We start from the raw sequence: 24,169 nt of genomic DNA, 5'->3' as shown, positions 1-24,169 counted from the left end.
GCATTCCTACAAATTGATATAACCTTTCCCTTTACGCATGCTCTCTCTCTGTCTTCACATCGCTATTTTTTTTTTATTTTTTTTGAATTGTTTTGATGTGTTCATACCATACTAATAAATCAGTTAATCCATCTTTATTGTTTTGAGGTGGGTTCTAAGGGAAATTTCATGGAACGTGTATATATATAGATTAATGTATTCTGGATAAGTAAAGTAGCATGGGGAGACAAGAACAAGATATGGAAAAGTCTCAAAAAGAAATGGGCTCCTTTTAGTCTTTCACATAGATAGAAGAAGTTTCCTTTGAGAATGAGCCCATTTTAGTGTTTTTTTTTTTTTTTAATTTGATAGCTTCTACTTTTCAAAATATTTTTTAAATTATTTCTCGCTTGAAAAAAATATCAATTGATGCTTTTCAGGTGCTTTTCAATGGTTAGAATAAAAAAAATATTATTTTGATATATTTTCAATAGAAAAAGACTTTCAAAAAACACCTTGCACCGTATTTCCAAACACAAACTTAGATCATGTTTGTTTTTGTTGTGGTACCGTGTTTTTTGGAAAAAATATGATTTTTTTTCTTCAATTCAATTTATTTTATGTGTTTTTGGATCATTTTAGTGTGTTGATCTCAGAAATAAAATTTAAAAAAATTACTTTGATGCATTTTCAATTGAAAATCACTTTAAAAAGCAACCGCTACCATAATATCAAACACTACCTTAAAGGCATGCTTGCGAATTGAGATAAACTTTCCATATTGTAATTAGCGATATTTTGTTAACTATTTTTTCAAGTTCTTTTTTTTTTTAAAAAAAATATAGATACAAGGATAAAAAAAACGCATAAATAAAGATATTTTTATTATTTTTTATGGATTTTGTATTTGATTTTCTTTCTTATCCATGTCTCTATCTTTTAAACAAAAAATAGATTCAAGAGAGTAATTAATATGATGTAATTAGTTACTTTGATGCACCATAATTTTTTTTATATTTTAGTGTTTACTTTCTAACCTGAATTATTATTTATTAGTTATTTTTCTTATCTTGTATGGTGAAGTTTGCTGTATAACCAATATATATATATATATATATATATATATATATATATATATATATATATATATATATATATATATATATGTCTCTGTGTGTGTGTGTGTCCCGCTTGATTATAAATCATTGTTATTTTAACTGTATTATTATTTAAGAAACATTTATGATAGCTACCCTTGGATTTCCTAAAACTGTGTGCATATGTGTGTGTGTGTGTGTGGATTGAGAGTACTCTTCAAATTCAAATATTTCATAAAATAATAAAAATTGCAATGTACATGAATAGATTAATTTGAATAACTTCAAATACTGAATAAAATAATAATGAATTTGAATAATAATAACAATAATAATTTTAAAAACGTGTTACTTATATTAATTTAATATATTCAAGAACTGATTTTAAGATTTAAACTCAATAAATTAAAAAATTGAGCAAACCTTTTTCATTACAATAATCACAACACAAAACCATTTCAATTTCAGACCTATTTTCATGTCTTATTCTCATTAGATTGATTGATTATAGGGCAGGATGGTAGACCCAATCAACTCCACAATTTCTCCAGCTTTGTGAGTTGAAAGACGACATGATGTTCAGGTAGTGTTTGCTATGCTAGAAAATAATTGATGATAATTGTTTTTGTGAAGCTCTTCTGTGCATCTTTAAACAGTATAAAAATTATTATTTTTTGTTATTTTTAAGATTATTTTAGTGGAAAAATTTATGTCTCATTACAAAAAATAGAACAACCTTGTTTAATTTTATGCACACAAATTAATCTAATTGATTTGAATTAATTTAAAAATAAAAATAATTATTATCATAATTTTAAAACATGACTAGAGAATAATTTGGGGAAAAGCCCAGGTCACTAGTCTGGTTTATTATTGATGCGGTCAACACAAGTATAAAAATAATTATTATCATAATTTTAAAACTTTACTCAGGAAATAGTATACGGTCATACCCAAGTCATAGATCGGGCTAACTATTAACCTTGGATAAGATACATATCATGAGTTAGGATGATGAATCCAAATTGACTCAAAATAACATAAAAATAAAAATAATTATTAGTCTAATTTTAAAATTCAAAATCATTGAACGACCTTAAATAATTTAAGACCCGTGTCAGGGATAAAAAAATTCAACATGAGTTTACTCAAATAAAAAAACTAAAACAATTTTATTTTAACTTTAAAAAAATATATATTAAAAAAATCAAATCCTCCTTTTACAAGATTTTTAAACCCAACCCAATCCAGGTTTTATATCAGTCAACTTCCATACAGTATGTGCTAATTAGAAAAAAAGCAAATAATCCAATCCAATCTAATCTATCCAGAGACAGCAAACTCAGAATAGTTATTTATCAAGTCATGTCTTGTTTAGTCGTCTCCAGTTAGTCCGATCAACATCATATCACACACGATATTTAAAAGCCATGTTCTGGTGCTTTTACGTGGGATTTACATGCCATGTCACCTTCCTCTTCAACGGTGGACTTCTCTGCCTCTGATTAGTGTCAGAGCACCACCGTGCGGCTCTCATGTGACTTTTTATTAGCTCCTATAGATTTAATAATATTATACTTTGGTCTACATTGTTTTAATTTGTGCAATTTGATGTAAATATCCTTTCTAAGTTCCAATTTGAAATAGGTTTACTCTTGATTTGCAAAAAATACTCTAATAATATCTTTATGATTGGTTCAGTAAATTGTTCCATTTTATAATTAAAAAAAAATACTATATTTTATTATAAATCGTATTACCAAGCTATATAATTTTTTTCTACTGCCACTTATAATTGGCATTATATTGATTGTTTCATTTCATAAATATATGGATGAATTAAATTTAATAAATCATATATGTTAATTATACGTGAAACTCCTGGGAAGCAATTGGATGAGGAAGTTTAAAATATGGAAGCTAATTGTAAAACTTCGAAAAATTCAGGGACTAAATAAATAGTTTAAAATACTCTTATTTTTGGGCCCCCCTTGTAATGCGTGTTCAAATTTAAATTATTGATATTATCTTTATACAGTGGGCCATGAAACAGAGAATCAAAATTTGTCCATGTCTTCTGTAAGTACCACGTGTCGGCCGTGTGTGGTCCATACGTGGCTAGTGGCGATTAGTTGCTGACTCTGTTTGTCTCGATACGAACGGGACCGCAAAAGTTTAATGCGCTCGCGTCAACCTCACCGCTTTCGTTTTCTAACGAATTCCTCTACGCGGCAATGCGCTCGCGTCAACCTCACCGCTTAAATATTTATCGTAAGGAAATTCGAATTTTATTCAAAATAAATTGTTAATGTACATAATAAATAAATAAAATAGTACTTCGCACGATGTTATTAAAACTGGTAAAGTTTGATAGGTGAACTCAAAAGTGTTAAAAAAAGCTAAACGTGATTATTCAGCCAAATCAAAATAATTAGATACATAATAAAAATAAAATTTAAAATAATATTATTTTATTTTTTTAAAATTAAAATAATATCATTTTGATTATTCTAGGTTAAATTTAACTCATATAATTCGTAAATCAACTTGGGTCTAGCTATATTTAACAACCTTTTGTTTTACCACTTAAAATAAGTATGAGTTATAATTAATTTGATAAAAAAAAATACAAGAAGAAATTATAAAGAGTCATGAGTTATTGGATAGGAGGATCCTCCCAAGTTCTTGATATACTATAGTCTGTTCTTCTTTTTTTACTAGTAAAATAGCATTAAACCCAAAAATATATGGCATTAGAATGGAGAAAGAAATTTATTCATTTGTTAGCTATAACTTATTTTTGAGTTGTAATGCGTTGTGTTATGATGTTTTTTTTATTAATATTTATTATATTATATTCTACATTAAAGTGTGAAGTGTGATATATATATATATATATATATATATATATATATATATATATTGCCATTGCCGGGATAAATTTTTATGTTGTTTTTTATTTATTTTTTTTATATTTTCCCTGATTTTAGCAAGCAAAAGTTAATTTTTCTTTGTATTTATTCAGATTTTGTTCTCTTCTCTAAAAATGGATTTATTGTTCACTTTGTTGTTATTAAATCGCATTTGGCCTTATAGAAAACACATTACAAAAAAGATTTATGATAAACACAAAGTCGTTTTAAGATAAATAGGGCCTCATCTCTCTATGATTTTAAAGGTAATTTTTTTTTATAAGATTAGTTGGGTAATTAAAATCCAATTAATATATAGATGAGAGACCCAAAAGATGCAGAACACAACAGAAAGATTTGGAATTTATTTGCAACTATTGAATTTTTTTATCGCAAAATAGAGACAAGGATATAAAATGAATTTATTTTCGTGATAGTTTTACAATAAATTTTTATTATTTTAAAATAAAAAGAACAAGGAACATGTCTATTTTGTTTGAATTATTTTTATTTATTTTTGTTTCGAGATGATAGATATAGTTGTCAAGAGTAAGTTCAATGGAAAACTTTAGCAAGGATGTGCTCGAGTTAATTAATGAACAAGGCTTGGCCTTGCTAGAACAAGACAAGAAGCAACACTCAGTTTAACTTAGTGAAGGACGAAAGAAGGGAGGGGAAAAATTAAGAAGAAGAACTCGATCATGAGATGTAGGTGCACATCTAATGCAGGAAATGTCGTCGAATTTAGGGCTATTTTTTGGTGGTCTAGCTAGAAGGCGGGTTATCAACAAGCTAGCTGCCATAGGAAGGATATTGTTCTCTAGCTAGGGTTCAAGCACGAGTTGGTGGTATCTTCGGAACTCCTTGCTTTTGCAGCTCCACCAGCACACTATCAGTAGCTGGAGCTTTAAGTCCCAGAGGAAGTGGCAGCCATGGCTTTGATAAAACATCTCCAATAACTGCGTCTACACTCTCTTTTGACTGTTGCAAAACATGTCGCCATGAATATTTAGATAAACAGGTTGATTATCATGTTTTTATATATATATGCTGAGAAGAAGAGGGAGAGTAGTACTCACCGGATGAAAGTCAAAGAGAGGGCTGGGGCCTGGCTGTCCGGTTAGGAGGCCGATGCCGGGGTCTACTTTGTACATGGCATGGGGCGGGATGCCGGGGACAGGTGGTGCAGGAAATCTCTGCAATAGATATGGAGTATATCCATAAGTAAGCTTTTTATACACACCTATTAATTGCAACATATGCCCGTGTTGTATATGAATCCAAAGCTGAAGATACAAACAGATTTAAAGACTCCAAAAGAGTTGGAATGATTGCTTACAGTTGCCAGTGGCTGTGGAAAGCAAGGTGTCCCTGGGGTTAGTCCATTCGGAACCTGCTTAAAAAAATGATATGGCCAGATTACAAAGAAGGCTATCCAATTACTTTTCCTTTCTTTTTTTTCTCTTGATTGATTGAATTGAAAGAAGAAGGGAATAATTAGGGCTTACCCTTTGGTGAGGGTGGTGGTGCCAATACGAAGGATCTGGTGGTGGTGGTGGTGGTGGGTGCCATGTAGGTGGTGGCGGCAGCGGCCGAGGCGGTGAAGGTGAAGGTGAATGAGCTAGATGTTTAGGCCACATATGCATTGGGGATTGGCCCATGGAAGGATGTCCCCATACATGTAACGGTCTAAAGTGGTGGTGCATGGGGTGAGTTATGGGAGGGAACCCCATGGTGAGTGCATGCCATGCGCTAATGTCTCTCTTGCCACCTCCACTGGCTGCCGCGGCTCCATACATTTGCCGTCTTTGGCTCCAGTTTGCTGCCTCAGCCTCGCGCGCTAGCAAATGTTTCCGGTGTGATCGATATTTCTACATAAATTCATCAAATTCCTTCAATCGTATATATCAAAATTAACCATCCCATACAATATAGAATAACTCCAAAACAACTTTTAATACATTTGTTAAATATTTTAGTTTCAATTCAAGCCCATTTCCTTTGCTATAAAAAGGAGTATATGCTAAACCAAATTATGCAAAATCAAAGTAATTAAAAAGTGATTGAAGCAAACAAATTCTCTATTGGCTTGTTTGTGATTGAACATTTCTTATTTTGAAAGAAAACGCATCTCGAATAGAGTAAAGCCAGGAAGTCAAAATTTGCTGGCTGTTGAAATGAAATATAGGCATAAGCATGAGCAAAACGAAGAAAAATTACTAATAGCAGAAGGAAGTTTTCAGTATATGTACTTGAAGATGGCTAGCAATATTATGGCGAGTGAGACAGTCAATTCCCATGAGTTCTAAAATCCTCGAAGGCACTGCCTTATCCACCCCTAGCTGCTCCACTGCTTGCACGAACCTCCTGTGCAGCTCTGGTGTCCAATCCACCTACACACAGTTCAAGAAAATTACTCTCTCTTCATTATCATACTATAAAAAGAAGAAAAAAAAAACAAAAAATATATGAGAGCTCTTCTGATCTTATGGATAATTCAGTTTCCCATGATTCTCGTGACCACTTTGGCCTGATGAAGTTTGCTGAGTAGCCCCATATTGATTGAGAGAGATATATATTTAGTATTTAATTAGCACATGCATGAAGTACTTATGAACAAACAAAATCTAGTGTTTAATTATTTTTTGTTTATCTTCAACGAATCGAAGAGACATAAGACTGCAAAAAACAAAAAAACCTGATCAATTAAATAAAAGCTTCAACCAATTTACCTTCACTTTCCTCTTCCCTTGATTATTGTTGTTCTTGGCATGAGCTGCTGATTTTCTTCCCTTCTCACCATCTTTGTTAGGCACCGGATTAACAACCACGGACTCGTCTCTCTTACTCACTATCTCCTCTCCTCTAGTGCTCAAACTCGAGTCCAAACCTGAAAACTTATCTTCCTCATCTTTTCTATGAATACTATCCTCCACTTTCTCATTTGATACCGATGTGTTTACATCCGATTCCTCACCTCCGCTACCACTAACAGAGAATTCAGCAAGGATTTCAGGATCCATCTCCAAATTTGGTAACACATCTTCATCATCAATACTAACAAAAAGATCATCGAAATCGATACTTTCGAGCAAGCTCCCTTCGGAGAAGTCAGGGAACTCTCCATTGAAAATGGTAGAATAACTCTCCATTTGTTCTTGGCTCTCATCCTTGGTGGCTGGTGTGTTTCTCAAGGGTGATACAGCTAGCATTAATTCCAACTAAAAAGAACTCAGAAAGGACCCCAAATTAAAGAAGCTCGCACACACTATATAGATATTATATCAAATATATACCAAGATATACCATAGATATGGTGCAACTATACGCACATAGACTTATATTTATTGCATGGAAAAAAGAATTAGAGGAGAGTTGCGATAGAAAATATTGATAGGATCAGAAGTGGGATCGATTTTCTTTGTTTTTCCGGTGACTTGGAGGGAGATGAAGAGGAGGGAGACAATGAGTAGTATTTGATGATGAAGAGGAGGGAGACAATGAGTAGTATTTGATGATGAAGAGGAGGGAGACAATGAGTATAGTATTTGATGTGTTAATGTGGTATTTGTTGCCCTTTCTTTCAGTGTAAGTTGAGAGATTGGATCTAAACCACAACTTGTGCTGAGATCTCTGGACAATCGTTTGTTTTTATGTCGTTGTTTGTTTGAGCATGCTAGCATAATAACACACACACACACACACACACACACACACATATATATATATATATATATATATATATATATTTGGGTTTGTGGATGTCATTTTTCTGAAGACTTGAAAATCTGTAAAGTGCTCGTGAGCTAGCTTTATGAATGTCTTGGGAGGAAGGGAGGGAGGGAGGGAGGGAGAGGGTGTAACATTGATTGCAACATGGGTTATAAGAATTACTAGAATTTTTTAATATAAAAAAATATTCAAATTATAAATCATGATAATTCGAATTTAATTAATTAGCGATCAAGGATAACTCTAGAGGAAAAAAACTAAAAATACCCTTTACCAGGCAAAAAAAAAGTTGACTTCAAGGGAGAGTAATTAGACTATACAAAAAATGTGAAATTAAAAAACAAAAAACCCTCGCTCAGACTAGTTGCGTTTTTCTTTTTTCAAGGATATAGGAGTAATTATACTATATAATAAATATATGAAAATACAAAATTATCTCTGAATATTTGTTCAACCATTTAGTGCTTTAAGGAAAATATCGATCATTTTACTATGAATTTCACTGTGTATAATCCATGCATTTTAGTTTTATTTGTAATTAGCAAGTAGAGGTACAGTATGCCTTTTGGTGCAGTGAAAAGGATAGGGATGTATGGGATTAGGAAAAGACTGCAGCCTCATAGGGTATTATCATTGGATAGGGGCACTTACATGTTCTTTCAGCACCTGCAGACAGATTTGGCAAACACTAATGAAGCATTTCCTGTGGACTGCTGCCCTTGTAAAGAAGAAATAAATAGAAAAGAGAAAATAAAATTTATAATTCGTTAAAAGTTATAAAAATATTTTTACGTAGAATTTTATATATATATATATATATATATAAATAATTAATAAATAACTAATAAAATACTATTAATTACTCTTTAAATACCATAAAAAATTTCATGTATTTTATAGAAAGATTCGAATCTTAATAATAATAATTTTTAGCTATAATTATATAATCAAGGAGTACTATATATTCTCATCATATAATTCAAAATCTAAATTGGACATTAAATTTAGAAAAATATATTATTCAAATTTAAAATTCAATTTGAAGGTTTTTTTTTATATATATAATCAAGGAATATATTAAAATATTCATTCTGTCCCTTGAAATTAATGCAGGTCAAGTTTTAATTTAGGACGGGCATATCACTTTCTACCAAGTCTGGGTCTTCTCGTCCTTTCCTATAATGGAAGTTAAATCGTTTTCACCTAGTGGCTCTTTGGATGCCTTGACCAACCTTTATACATATAATCGTATCATTGAATTCTTACCCTCTTTTCTTCTTCTTCTTTTTTTTTTAATAATAAAAAGTATTCTCAAATATAAATTTATATGTTAATTATTTTTAAGTTATTTTAAATACACATCATTTTATATGGTAAGATGTATTCAAAGAAACTTAAGTATCATCCTCAAATTTAAATTAAAAAAAAAAGACAATATATATATATATATACACATGGATTAGTGAGACATATTTAGGTCCAAGAAGAGATCTGGTCGCACCAAGATAAAATAATAATTCAAAAAAGCAATGATTTTTTATTTGACTATTAGATCGTGCTCGAATGTTATAGGAGTATCTAGAGGGTGTTTTTCTTATTGTAACCACCATGTTGCTACACAGATCGATAAATATTTAAATATAAAAAAACTCACCGAGAGCCCCCTGGTTTTGATAGTTTTTGTGATTTTCTTTGTTATTTTTAGATTTTATGCTTCTTTCCTTTGTAATTTTAAATTTTTTTGTTTTCTAGTTGAGATATGGTTTCTAACCTATTTAAAGCTTTGTAAATCTTCTCAGATGACTAACTTCATTATTATTATTATTTAGGTTGAATAAACTTGTGAATTTAAGGCTTACATCTGCACACAACACTTTTCGCCCGTAAAATTTTTTATATATTCTTTGTTTAATTGTTATCTTTATTTTTTATCTGCATCAGTCATGAGTCAACCTGCGTTTTATAACCATGTTTGGTATAACTACACAAAATAATAATGTTTAGATTGGAAGTTGAATGAAATAAACACAAAATTAGTCTGATTTTAAACCAGAATTTCATGTGCAAATTAATTATTCCACAAAACTTATACCCGATAGATATATATATATATATATATATATATATATATATATATATATATATATATATATATATATCGGGCATTGATGGGCTAGCTTGTTTTAATAAATACACGAGGGGATGAGCGAAAAGGAAGGGTCAAATTCGAACTCCTAAACCTATCAAGGGCTCTTTCGAAAAAAAAAGTAAATTAAGGAAGATAATTGCCTCTTGCATTAGAGAAATAGATTTAATTCAACTGAACGTGTTTGTTAACATGATCTACGATACTTTTTAAAAATAAATTAAAATAATTTTTTAAGTTTTTTTTAATTTTTAACATTAATATATTAAAACTATAAAAAAAATATTAAAAAAATTAATTTAATATTTTTTTAAACGAAACACATTTCTAAACCCATTTAAAAGCAGAAAATATCACATTCTCAAGTTCCCCATCACATCACAACAACCCAAAAACCACCAAGTATCTAAGTTATAAAATAAAAAATCATTTTAAGAACATTTATGAACCTAATATATCTAGGGCAAATGCATTAAATACAAGTTCCTAAACTGTTTTTTTCTTTTTTCCTTTTCTTTTTTGTTCTTTGGGGGATTACAAAGAGAGGACAGCTAGGTGTCATTATCCATCACATGGTGCTTTTGGTGGAGCTCCCTTCGTCACCATATAGTTTATGGTGAGCAATCAATATTGGTGGATGGTGCCAAATGTTCTATAAAATGTGTTGAGCCACGAGAAATCAAGAGCCAACATAAAATGATATGTTTTTTAACAGGGGCTTTCCTTTTATATAATATAAAGTGTCTAGCTCATATAAAATGATATGTTTTTTAACAGGGTATAATCGTATTGGGATTCAAATTTCTCTTTGTTTTTGCATTGAGTATTGATTTGGCTAAAATATAATAAATTTAATTTCAACTATAATGGTAACGACGACTTCATTTATAGTACTGCAGATGATATTCGGATGTAAACAAACACGTGTCATTAATTTAGTTATTTATTCCTATTATATATTTATTTTTTTGTAAATAACCATTTAATTTTTCAAGGATCATCTTTTGAATGACTATCTTTTAATTAATATGCTTGATTATTATAAAAAAAAATTAGATGAATATAGAAAAATATAAATGTGTGCGGTTAGAAAAACAAAGCTAAAAACATCAAATAAATTTATTCTCTTACAATAATAACCACATATATGGAGATATGCGTCGTTCCTTGAATCAAATTAATGAATTGCAATAATTTGATAGCCTAGCTAGGAAATAAATTGTATTAATAAACCCTAACAAAATTCTCATGAATAGTCTACATCGCGGGTCATGTTATAAACTGGATAAGATCATAGCATTAATTTTTGACTTCACAAAGGTCTTCGGCCTCTTCCTTGTGTCCAATCACTACCCGTGAAGCTACAACAGCAAAAAACCCAATAGGAATATGCCTCCATCGATCGGCATCAAGCAATAAGAAATTCCAATATGGAATACATTTAAGAATCTTTGACAATGCAGTGAAAGTATGAAAAGTTCTTTATACAAAGTCTCATTATAATTACATATATAGTTTTTAAACTCTTAATTGTTATCATTTTCTTTTTACAAAAATTAATGTTATAGATTATATTATATGATTTCATAATTTTATTAGTAAAGAGTTTAATTGAGAATTATAATTAATAAGGTTATAAATAATCTATGGGATCCATGATAAAGTAATTAGTGGATAGAACTTAAATATATGGAATTATGTGTCAAAACAGCGAAATTCCCTAAAAATTGCGTCCATTTTGTTATTATAAATAGATATGTAAATAAATAGATAGATTTATGAGTAACTCTATGGATTGCGAGAAATTAATTATTAGATAAACTAAATCTATCATTTCATGATATTTAAAGTTCATGTAATTTTATTTACATGACTTTTATTTATTAATTTAATTTATGAATAAGGGATATATAGATAATTAATTTTACCTAATAATTAATTTCTCATTGAAAAATAGCAGCATCATTATACTTTGTGCTTGATATATTCCCTTTCCTTGTCATATATATATATATTGTGGACCATTTAGATGGATGTAAATTTTGTTACATCTATTGATGGTTCTCAAAATTGTTGTTCACACCTTTCTATTTGATTCCATCTCATATGAATACATAAATATCTCACTCCTGAAAATTTTGTGGCTTATATATAAGTTTATTTGAGTTAAATAAGACAAGTGAGTCATTCTTCCTTTTTCTTTCATCTTTTTTCTCGTTCGTAACACAATTGACTAGTGTATGTTTGATATTGTGATGCAAGGTACTTTTGAAAAGTATTTTTTATTTGAAAATATATAAAAATATTTTTTTTATTTTAACACGAGTACATCAAAATCATCAAAAATTACTAAAAAAATATTAGTTTGATGTTTTTTTCAAATAAAACGTACTTTTAAAACACAATCATAAACAAAAAGTATTCAATATCAAAGTTATTAAACTCAGTTTGACTCATGATTCGATCTAAAACCTGTTTTATAGATTAAGTAGGTTCACCTAATTAACCAATCCAAAATAGCATCATTTTAAAATTTTAAAATAAAAATAAAGTAATATCAAGTTAACTCTTCAAGCCTGACAGGTTAATAAAACTATGAAATATTGTTCGAACTTGGATTGTCTTAAATGCTACTTAAACTTTTAGGCATTTGTGTCTTCTTTGAAGGAATCTTCGTGTGAAAATACTTGGATTTTTTTTCGAGATCCTTTTCTGCCACTGTTGTGATAAGGACCAGCTTTAAGAAAGTGTTGTTGTTGTTCATTAAAGACACCAACGACTGATAGTTGCACTCTGTTCAATCTTGCTTGAATCAATATTAATGTTAAATAGTGGAACCTTTATGATCTATCAAAGACAATTAATTGTCTTGGTAGCTGATGACAAGACAATGATCAACCAATTAATTTGGAATGGGAAATGAGCAAATATTCTTTAATACCAAGCTAGTGCTGAATTCGAGTATCAATTCACCATTAATCTAAAAGAAAATACTCTCATTTTTAACATTGAATCAACTAATTATTAGAAGATAAATCTTGGCAGAAAGACACAAGATCGATCATGCTAACAAATGGTGCTCCGGAAAGTGTATAATTGATAATGTCCTAAAAATTCTAAATTGTTTAGGGGTAAGTTTTATATTTTGGCCAATTGATTAATTTCCTAGTTTTGACAATCTATTTTATTCTTTTTTTGAGGTGATCTAGCATCTAATACTTGTAAAAGGTTTTTTTTTTTTTATGAATTAGGTGACTTTCTGATGATTAAATCAATAATTTTTTAAGAGAAAATACAATAATATTACAGATAGATACTTTAAAAATAAATGTACAGTAGATAATAAAGATTCCAAATCTTTTATTTAAAAGACTTATGGTCTATTTATAATCCATGAGTCTTTTTATGGAGAGAAGAGGCTAAAATATAATATTATTTTGATAGTATTAAATAAGAAAAATATCCCTGACATAAGTATTAATGATAAAAAATATTTTTGACATATGTATTAATATGAATGAAAATATGGTGGGTTCTTAAAAAAATTTTACACGCTATCTCTACATAACACTAATATCAATGAAAGTATGGTGGGTCCTTGAAAAAAATTTATACATCTAAAAGGTAGGTATAAGGAGAATATAATTTAAAATGTAGTTGTGATCAAGAGAAGATTTATCCTTTATTTGGTTTAACTCAGGGGAGGGTGAGTTCTTTCTTTGCCGAGCCAAAAAGAGGACGAGTCCTTTTCTTAGTTGACCTCAATGAAGGTTTTTTGAGCCCTTAAATATGGGTTCGATCATCAATAATTGATTTTTTTTTTATTTAAGTTTTGTTGAGTTTTTAAAAATTACTCTATATTTTTTATACTTTGAAATTTTTTTTAATAATCTAGGGAGTATTTTGGTTCAAATAATAATTTAAAAGTATCATGAAAAGAAAATATGAATATATAAAAACATATGAGAACGAAAACTGGATCATAGTCATTTTCTATCATAGTCATTTTTTTTTTACCAAAGTAACATACATGTACAATACCCTATGGCATGCATCAACCAGCAGGAGATTCCTAGACAAGGCTTGAATCGTTAAATTAATGCATAAAATAACACGAAAATGACAATTTGTTTTTTTTGTTAAAAAAAACAACAAGATATTCGACAAATGGCCAATAGTGATATTTGATAATGTCGGATTTTATTTTTGTCAGAAAGTTGAAGCCGTCAAAGAGTAGTAATTGCTGGCAAAATTCATTAAACAATTATCTGAAGAAAATCAGTGGCCACATTTATAAGATATTCTCTAAAGTTGGTTTGTCCACATCAATGTAATTTCACTCTCATTCTCCAAGAATTAATTTATTTGTCACTATCACCACTTCATTCTCAATAATTACCACAAGGTTTTACCTTATATTATAATTTTATTGTTACCCATTTTAGCTGGCAATTCAAGGACCATTTCTTCTGGAAACACTCTTTTTTTTACCTTCAATAATTAAGGTTTTTTTAATCATTTTTCTTGTACTGGATTTAAGTTTCTCTTTGCTATGGATTTTAAATAAATCATCCATGTCAAGACTAGTAAATCCATGAAAAAAAATATTTTCTCCTTATATTTTCAATAATTCAAAATCATAATTCCGAAGATAAAATTACTTTATCATCGTCAACTCCAACCAGGTATGTTTTTCATCGCGATATGAGCATAAAATGGCTACTTGGAAAAGCAGAGCCAAAATTCAAAACCTATTTCTTCCTTCCTAGCTACTCAAAAGGTGCATGCTAGTAAACTTAATGTTCAATGGTAACAAGATCGTCAATCTTAAAGCAACTTGGACCCATATCCATGGAGCAAACTGTGTGATTATGAACATGGAATCTATCTTGCCAATGTCAAAGTAAACGGTAGCTCAACTATGCTTAAAAAACATCTTGCCCTGTGATACCAACCCTAAACAGTTTCTGCTGAAGTAATCCTACAGGTAAAAAGGACATTGATTTCTTGATAAACGCAAGAAATCACAGACAAGAACATACATGTTACAGGAGGGGGTCCCAGAAAGAAACAATAATTGATGAAGCTGGTGATCGATGACGCTGTAATTAGGAATCTAACTTTCTTTATCAGCATGTCTCTCTCCAAGAGAGGTCCCCTACCTTTCTATCAAAATCTCTAGAAGAATCCAAAACCCTCGTCCTGCTCGAGGCCCCCCTTCCCCGACTCGAAAAAAAAACCAAAATCTCCACTAAAATTGTCCTGTGTTTTCCTTAGTCAGTAATGTGATAGATCAACCACAGTTTCAGAAGAATCTTTGTTTTCTTGATCAATGCAGCTAGTTTGCAGTAGTGCCCTCATCCGGAGTGTCAATTCCCGGCTCTAGTCTAGGTCAAGTCAGTGAAATAGCCTGATTTTTTTTTTTTTGCCAAAACAACAAAGCATTTCAGGAATTTTATAGGAATTAGGGTGTGTGTAATCTTGTTCCTTTTTAAAATGTTTTTTTATTTAAAAATATATAAAAATAATATTTTTTATTTTTTAAAATTTATATTTTATATTAGCATATCAAAATAATCTAAAAATAAAAAAAATAATTTGAAACAAAGAAAAAAAAATATTTTTTAAAAAAACATACGCTTTTAAAACGCAAAAATAAGAAACAACCTTCTCGATATATAACCCATATTTTAAATTAGGTTGACTCCTAGATCGGATCTTGTATCTACGGTTCATAGTCAAAATTGACCCAAAGTCTTATGTTCTATTTGGTAATTATAAAAGTGTGTCAAAAACCTATCTAATTCTAAAAAAAATTATTTTATTAAGTGAGATAAAAAAATAGTTTTATATGTATTTCTTGAAGTAGACAAAAGCTAAAAACAACATTAAACAAAGAACACATAATATTTTAATGGGTGAAATGAGCTATAGATATGAGCTCTAAATCCGGAAGTTTATACTCTTTAAAATAATAACAATGAAGTTTGCTTTCTTAGAAGGTTTACAAAGCTTTAAATAGGCTAAAAACCCCACTTCAACTATGAAACAAAAATAAAAACCTGAAATTACAAAGAAAAAAAATATAAAATTCGAAATAACAAAGAAATTAAAAAATAAGAAGGAAAATCACTGAAACCGCCAACACCGAAGGGTTTATGCGAGATTTTTTAAATATCTGATGGTCCACGTATCAATACAGTTGCTACCATAGGAAAAGGGTCTCCAGATACTCTTGTAAAAATCTAAGCATGATTCAACAGTCGAATCAAAAGTTATGCATCTTTTAAGTTATTATTATATTTTGACACAATCAGACCTTCTCTTGAAGCACCGCTAGTCTATAAATATATGTGTTAAGTTATTCGCATAATCTATCAAAAATTACAAAATTACATCGGTCCACAAATACCTATTAAAGGATACCCTAATGATAAAAAAAAAACAAAAGAAAAATAACTGTTTTTTTGTTTAAATCTTTTTGTCGAGTGGTATCAGTTCTTACCACACTGTGAAAACAATTTGAATTCAGATTGGTAAGATTTGTAATTTATTTAACAGTCTCGAAAAATGTAAAAGGGATTCGGAGCCCAACCCTGCTCAGATTTTATTTTGGATCGGATAAAATATTATTCAAGTGAAATCGGTTGATATTATTCGGCTCAACCAAATTAATTTCAATAAATTTCTTTAAAACAAAAAAGAAGAAAAAGTGATATTATAATGAAAACTTAGCTGATAAATCGCAAGTTGAGCCATCTTTTCGGAGTCGGTGTTTGGGGTCGCGCAACTATTCTGTGTACCCCTCGTGGCCAGTTATGATGGATTACGAATATTGACAAGACATCTGACATATCCACTTTTGATATGCTTCAAAGAGGATTTGCCTCGTCAATCATGCTGTATCTGGTAGTTCTGAATCCACAGGATAAGTAGCCCGCAGCAGGCATATTATATATTATTATTATTATTTTAAGAAAAGATATCAAGAAAATATAAATTTGTTTTTTTTTAAGATTTAAGATTTTGATCCATGCTACCGATAAATAAATATTAAAAAACAGTGAAAAAAATTTAAATTAAACCTAGTAAATATGTTGAATATCCGAGACATAACATCAGGATAACCGTATAGAAAAAAAAGGTAATAAAACAAAGTATACTGATTTCCAAAAAATATTAATTAAAAAAACAGAATTCTTTTAGGTATTGCCTCAAATTAAATACTAGAGAATAAAATCAATAAATTTAATTCAATTAAAAAAAAATTCTTTTTAAAGAAACGAGATTTAACAAAGACCGAGAAAAAAAACCAAGACTCACGAGTGAACCTTATAATGATTTAACAATTCTTTTTTTTTGGTTTAATCTGAAAATACATTAAATCAAACAAGGGATGATGGTGGTCTGCGTATAAACATTAATCTTGTTGATCATCAGAAATCATTTTATGTCCATTGAGCTCCACAGATTAACCGATTCTCGCCATGAAAATGGATTAGCTAAAGAAAAGCATGATGAATTTAATTAATTAATGCTGCAAACATGCATTCATATAATCGAAGATTGTTTTGCATTGTCAGCTATAATTAAATTAGGGATATGATATTTTAAAGAACATGCAATTGGTTTCTATGTGCCTGTTCAGGAGTGCTTTTCGAAAGCACTTTCAAAAAAATTTAAAATTTTTTTTTATAGTTTGAAGTAATATGTTTTTGATATTTTCAAATCATTTTGATGTGCTGATCTCAAAAATGATTTTTAAAAAATAAAAAAATATTATTGGCATACTTTTTTGAATGAAAAACACTTTGAAAAACAACCATAACTACATTTCCAAACACCATATATTAGGTAGGTATGTGTGGAGAAGAGCTTTTTGTCATTCACTGAAATATATATTTCAAATCCAAGAGTTTTGTGGTGAAGAGTGCTTTGTTTGGATTTGAGAGTTTACGTGTGGGGACATTAGCCAAGTCTATATATGCATGCTTGTGTACGTATGCATGTACAAAGACGTATATTATATGTATTTATATACACACATAATGCCATACTTCTTGTTGGGAGATACGTATGCCACCTCTCTGTAATTTTTAGAATTGTTCATGCAATGATTCTCTCCCTTAACTAATTCAAGTAGAAATTCTGGGGGATTCGCTGTATTATGATTGTGCATCTCGTCACTGTAAAGATGAAAGATGAAAGTATTACTTATTTTTACGTTTTAAAATTACTTTTAAAAAGTTTTATTTTTTTTTTTACTTCAAATTAATTTTTTTTATGTTTTCTGATCATTTTAATGCGTTGATGTCAAAAATAATTTTTTTAAAATAAAAAAAATATTATTTTAATACTTTTTCAATTAAAAATCACTTTAAAAAGCTACCACATTAAATTCAAAAGTACTCATCCAATAATTTCTTCTTTCATGATTTTTTTTCAGGTTTTTATTTATGAAAGGGATGTTCCAGGGATTAAAAGTTAGAATTTTCATTTTAAAGTTTTAAATTCAAACCTTTTTTTATTAAAAATTAAAAAAATTTAGATAAGTTATATATCCCATAAAAAAATGTTTTTTTTAAAAAAACAATGATTTATTGACCAAGCAACCTGGTCCGAGATTTGAATTTAAAAAAATTGAATCATTGCATAGTTTATCGAGTCAACTCATCCCAATTATTATTATTATTTTTTTTTCAAAAACAATATTGTTTTTTATTTAAGAAAAATCCTAGACGGTTTATTTAACTAGATTTAACTTGTTACAAAAGTCAACAAAGTTTGGTTGAAATAATGGAAATAATTTACTCAAAACGGTTTAGAGAAGTAAACGACATGTCAGATCATGTTTCCCCTACTGCCCCGTGGCATTAGCGAAATAGAGAAGCCCACCATCAAACATCACTTAGCTCCGGGCTTTACGAACCTCAAATCGAGTACATAATCAAGCCCAGGTGCTCTTAAAACCACGAGCCTCACTCAGTCCAGAACAACAACTTAAGCCCAGCATAAACCTTTCTAATTTATTTATTTATTTACTAGACATGTTGCTCGTGGGTTGCAATTGGCCGAAAACAAATTTAAAGCAAAAGAAGTGATAGGCTAGAAAAAATTCAAGTTTCAAGTAATTGGTTAAATTGACAATTTAAATATTCATGGAAAAAATAATAATAAATAAACGGACAAAAAACAACAAAAAAACCCACATTCGAGCCTATTTAGATTATCAGATAACTCACTACTAACCTAATTGAAAAAAAACCCAGAAAAAAGAGTCAAACTTAAAAAAAAAAAACATCGGCATAAAAAAAAGGCCGAAGAAACCAAGTAAATCTAGGTGAACCTCCTAAACCTAATCTAATCTAAAAAACTTGTAACTTTTTAAATTATGCACTCGAGTTGAATTAAGAAATTTAAATATCATCTAATTTAATTTTGAAAGATGAGATCGTTGAAAAAACTATTAACAAAAAAACTTACATAAAAAAAAAATAGCAAAAAAATGAATAGGGTTAAAATTCGAATTGTAAGGGTAATGTAGTAATTCAACTGTTATATAAAATATGAAAATACAAAATCATCTTTGTGTAGAAGACATTAGATTATTTTATTAAAGGGTGACATTAATAGTTTTACTGTGCATTACAAAACACATTTACCAAAATAATTTCGCTCAATTCTTAAAAGAAATTTATATCACGGTGAAAAAACCACCTCACATCTGAAGCAAAGGCTAAAGATAAATTCACAAAGGGGCAAAATAGTAATTACTTTATTATAATAAATAGTAATATGTGTCTTGGGCATAATGACATTGTTAAGGTAATTAATTTATTTGGATAATTTAAAGCTAGGATATCTTAATATTCATCTTTCTAATATGAAGATTAATTCTTTATGTTATATCTAGCTAAAAGCAAATTGAAATTTTTATTTTTTTTCTTATAACAACAAATTTAACTGAAATTGGTAGGATTGAATTTACATTTTCTTTTTTATATCTATAGTTATAAAACTCTATTAGGATTGATGAATCAATTCAATGATTTACTGATTTGCTGATTTGAAATTTGATGTGATCAAATTTAATTTTTAATTGTTATTTTTTTTAAATAACATTTTTTTTTAGATAATGATTTCAGTTAATATGTCGATTCATAGATCAGTTATATAACTCACGATCGGAACGTGAGCTTTATACGAAGTTGATTGATTCTTATAAATATATTTGCACCTATTATCTTAGTCGGATGATAATTCATTTTCATGGATTGAAAGGAGAATATTGTTCAAGTTTCAATTTGAAAATGATAGACAAGTCTTGCCAAGCCTTTGCAAAGTGAGTGGTGACCAAAAAGAAACAACAATGAAGATTCCGTAAACACAATGCCCAAAATACCCTTCACATTACATACCTGAAAACCAAATCCTAAACCATAACCAAGGCAAAATATCACAATTCCACGTAGGGTGATTTAGTCAATATACAAAAACCGCCCAGGAAGGTAGTTATATTCCGGTTCCACTTCTCATTAGGTTTTGGAATCTCTTCATAGTTACTTCAAAATCGTAACACATATCGCATAGAACTACTCCCTGTTCTACTGTAATTGAAACTCAAGAGCAAGAGAGAAAGACAATGGGAGATTGCAAGCCATTAGGGTTTTTGTTAGGACTTCCCTTTGCGTTGCTTGCATTAGTTTTGTCCATTGTTGGTACAGTAATATGGCTCATTGGGTGAGTCCATTCATTTTCTCTTCTTGTTTTCTTGATTACAATTTCAAGAATTTGATTCCATACCTGTTCATGAACCATGCTAGTTTGCTCTACGTCAAGAAAATTGATCATGGCATTGATTTCTTTTTCTCTTTTTCTTGATTTAGTTTGATCTTGACTCTGTCCATTGCCTTGTGCTTGTTTGGTGCCCAGAAAAGTATAATGTATAGTGTTGATTTTTTCAATAAAAAAACTGGGCGGTTTTGACTTAAGAAGATTGATTTGAAGAAAACCCAGATGATAATATCATGTTTTTATTTATTTATTTATTTTATAGTAAATAACTATCATTTTGTTGTGTGCTTGACACTTTTTTTTTTCTTTTTTGATGTAATGTAGGACAATATTGAGTTGCTTGTGCCCATGTTGTGTATGCTGTGCAGCTCTGGCCAATTTTGCAGTGGATATTGTGAAGCTTCCTGTTAGGATACTTACATGGTTCATTGATCAAATCCCTTGTTAATGCTGCTGCTGCTGATAATTTCTATTTTCTCTTTTCGCTAATTGCATATTCCCTCCATAATCTTCTGTTGGAATTTTTAATGCCCAAATAAACTTTTTAATTCCTCTAATGGTTTGTTATCTTGTTTATGCTCATTTCGAACTTTGGAATTTAATAATTTATAGATAAATAGTGATAGGAAAAGCTTTTGAAATTCAAGATTTCATTATCTTACTAATGTGGGTTTAATGGCTTTTTTTCTTTCAAAATTATTGGTTTCGTGGCTCATTGAAACATATGCTATCAATTTAATTTAGAGGGTGTTTGTTTTTTAGTTTAAAAAATAATTTTTAAAATTATTGAATTTTTTTTTATTTTAAATTATTTTTTTTATGATTTTAGATTGTTTTGATGTGTTGATGTCAAAAATAAACTTGAAAAATAAAAAAAATATTATTATGATATATTTAAAAAAATACATTTTGAAAAACAATAATTATCACATTTTAAAATATTATTACGATACATATAGTTCAATTTTCTAAGTTTCTGAATTTAATTCCTAAAATTAACCTATTTTAAGTTTGATTAGGCATTACATAATCGACCATATAAATATTTTTAGAATCACTTAGGTTTTTAAAATATTTGTGTATGTGGTTCTCAAAATTTATATAATTTATTAGCCCCAAAAAATTTTGGATCACTTCATATTATTTTCTATTTGTTTCGATTTTTTTAATTTCATGTTAACGAAAAATTAAAGAAATGCTCCTTCACATCAAATATACAAGAAAAATCCTTACTATGAGGATGGAATTAATGAGATGGAGTGGAAAAGTTTTTATTTTAAATTATAATTTTATTGATCTGTAATCTCAGCTTCCATGCATCTTTCTAGAAGCAAGATTTTGATCGATTATGACAAAGGAACTTCATAATGTTGCAGTATCAGTTCCATACAATGCACCTCTAAACTAACATATCTCATCAAAGCTCCCTCAATCAATTTCAAAACTGGTTATGGTTATGGTATATTTTCTTCAACATGGAAAGATTATCACTGTTTTTCTCTTGTTTGTTATTTCCTTTATTCTTTACAATACATCAGTCAACCTGAGTCTATGAACAACTTAACCAGGGTTTTTTTTTCTATTTTTTCTTTAACCCAGATTGGTTTAAGTCTCATGTCAACTGGCATAACCGATCTAGGTTCTACAACAATGATTCGAGGTTATTGATAGTCATGTTTTGTTTCAACAAATAAAAAAAAAATTTATAGTCAATTTATTCTTTTTAGAATTAGGATTAGTTCTGCTGCATGTGCTTTAGTTCTGCTGCATGTGCTCCACTGCGAGTTCATATTCGAGGTGTAACAAATGAATGCATGGGTATTTTTTGTTAACAAATGATGTAAACCTATAACATATAAGTTGATGGTAGTTAAACTTCACTGATCATGAAAAAATCTATATAAAAAACAAGGAGGTCATGTGGAACACATTGATTATATCAATAAATTTGGCCAAAGAACAAATCTTGAGAAATTTTGATTTGATTGCTTGCCTAGGTTAAATTTTAAATTAAACATATGAAAGTTGCTATGATGCGAGCCAGTTGATTTGGCAAGTAAAAAGCCAACTTGAATTACCTAGAAAAATATGGCACAAACTAAAAATATAATGGTATTTTTTTTTTAATAATAAGGCGGTGATATATTACATAACACGCTGTCAACCAGGATAAACATTAAATATGTGACCTGAGTCATATACATATTCATAAAGCGCTAACAATTAACCAGGATAAATGTAAAATGTGTGATCCAGGTCATGTACACAATCATAATGCTCTAGTAGTCCACCAAGGTAAAAGTTAAATGCTTCACCTAAGTCATATAAACTATCATAATGTGTTATCTAGTCAACCAACTCTCCTTTTCATTTCACTCCCTCCTCTCCTATTTTATCATCACTTGGGCTTATTTGGGCTTGGATCAAATGAAAATCATATTAAATTGAATATTTAGTGGAGAAGAATGGGCTAAATTAAAAGAAGATGGCTTGTCTCATGTGAGGTAAGATTACTCCCTAGCTGAATAGTCATTTTTGAATTAGAGGTTAAATTGAATGAGATTGTGGTCTGAATTGCAAAGTTATTAGTGAAACATGGATTAAATTGATCGGGTTAAATGAGATCCATGGCTTATTTAAAGAGGTATTATCAAATTAGGTACCAAAGTGAATAAAAGGGAGGAAGAAAGGTTGACGCTTGCACGTGCCATTATGTGAAGAGTCTCGCCTTATTTGAGCGATGTGTGAGGTCTCATTCTGCCTCCAAAAGTTGTCTTTCATGGTGTTTCTGAAATAATTTTGGTATACCTGTTATGCCATGATGGCACGTGCGAGCTAAATCTTCACAATGTGGCGTCTGCAATGCTTATTTCCTTCTTTTACAACCTTTATTTTTCACCGTGTCAATTTCAATCCTCTGGTTCAAATCTCTTTAAAAATAAAAAACCTATCAAATTTTTCACATGATAAGTACAAACCAAGAACGAGATATTTTGTTTCTTTAGATTAATGTGGGTGTCCGAGCCAGTTTCTAGCACACCTTAATTAATTTCATGGACCCTGAAGCTAACGATCATATAAGCCTCTAGTGACTCTGAAGTTTGTGGGATTCGAACTGGTAACTTCTAGGAACAAATTTAAGACATCAGCAATTAAATTACATCCTTCAAAATTAGAATAGGATGTTCTTAAACAAAAAAAAATAGAAACGAAATATCAAGATTAATTGCTAAATAGATCAACACAAAAAGATCAAATGAAAAAAGTAACATGTCAAAAAGAAAACAAAAAAGCACTATACGAATCTACACTGCAATCGAGTCTTGTCCTACCACAATTGCAACACTCAATTGCCCATCACATTTAGCATTTGTTAATTTGCAGGCCACCTTGCTTTATGCAACAATATGCCCCAGTTGTATGATCGCTGATTCATATAATTTTGTAAACGAACCAGGCAATTAGGTCTCATCCAACAATCATGGAGCAAGCGACAAGCAGTTTTGAGT

At 29.7% G+C, this 24,169-nt stretch overlaps 2 protein-coding genes across 2 annotated transcripts; one reads left to right on the top strand and one right to left on the bottom strand.

Annotated features, from left to right (window-relative positions):
* Positions 1–4,542: 4,542 nt before the first annotated feature.
* On the bottom strand, positions 4,543–7,664 carry LOC7469566 (transcription activator GLK1). Its single transcript, XM_002310377.4, has 6 exons — positions 6,721–7,664; positions 6,241–6,381; positions 5,497–5,859; positions 5,328–5,381; positions 5,068–5,184; positions 4,543–4,969 (listed from the first exon to the last, which is right to left on the bottom strand). The coding sequence occupies exons 1-6, from the start codon at positions 7,198–7,200 to the stop codon at positions 4,820–4,822; spliced, it is 1,305 nt and encodes a 434-aa protein (XP_002310413.4). The 5' UTR covers positions 7,201–7,664; the 3' UTR covers positions 4,543–4,819.
* A 12,752-nt stretch (positions 7,665–20,416) lies between these two features.
* LOC7469567 (signaling peptide TAXIMIN 2) lies at positions 20,417–21,217 on the top strand. Its single transcript, XM_002309722.4, has 2 exons — positions 20,417–20,606; positions 20,985–21,217. Exons 1-2 carry the CDS (start codon positions 20,509–20,511, stop codon positions 21,106–21,108), a joined length of 222 nt encoding a protein of 73 aa, XP_002309758.1. The 5' UTR covers positions 20,417–20,508; the 3' UTR covers positions 21,109–21,217.
* The last annotated feature ends 2,952 nt before the right edge of the window (positions 21,218–24,169 follow it).

Source organism: Populus trichocarpa, chromosome 7, assembly GCF_000002775.5.
Source record: "Populus trichocarpa isolate Nisqually-1 chromosome 7, P.trichocarpa_v4.1, whole genome shotgun sequence".
Taxonomy (NCBI): Eukaryota; Viridiplantae; Streptophyta; class Magnoliopsida; order Malpighiales; family Salicaceae; genus Populus; species Populus trichocarpa.
The sequence above is the reverse complement of the archived record's forward strand: the minus strand, read 5'-3'. Positions and strand labels throughout refer to the sequence as shown.

Coding starts and splice junctions, on each gene's coding strand:
- LOC7469566 (XM_002310377.4), bottom strand. CDS start 7,200: ATGCTAGCTGTATCACCCTTGAGAAACACACCAGCCACCAAGGATGAG. Junction 5,860..6,240: donor ATATTGCTAGCCATCTTCAA/GTACATATACTG, acceptor GAATTTATGTAG/AAATATCGATCACACCGGAA. Junction 5,185..5,327: donor TTCCACAGCCACTGGCAACT/GTAAGCAATCAT, acceptor TATCTATTGCAG/AGATTTCCTGCACCACCTGT.
- LOC7469567 (XM_002309722.4), top strand. CDS start 20,509: ATGGGAGATTGCAAGCCATTAGGGTTTTTGTTAGGACTTCCCTTTGCG. Junction 20,607..20,984: donor ACAGTAATATGGCTCATTGG/GTGAGTCCATTC, acceptor GATGTAATGTAG/GACAATATTGAGTTGCTTGT.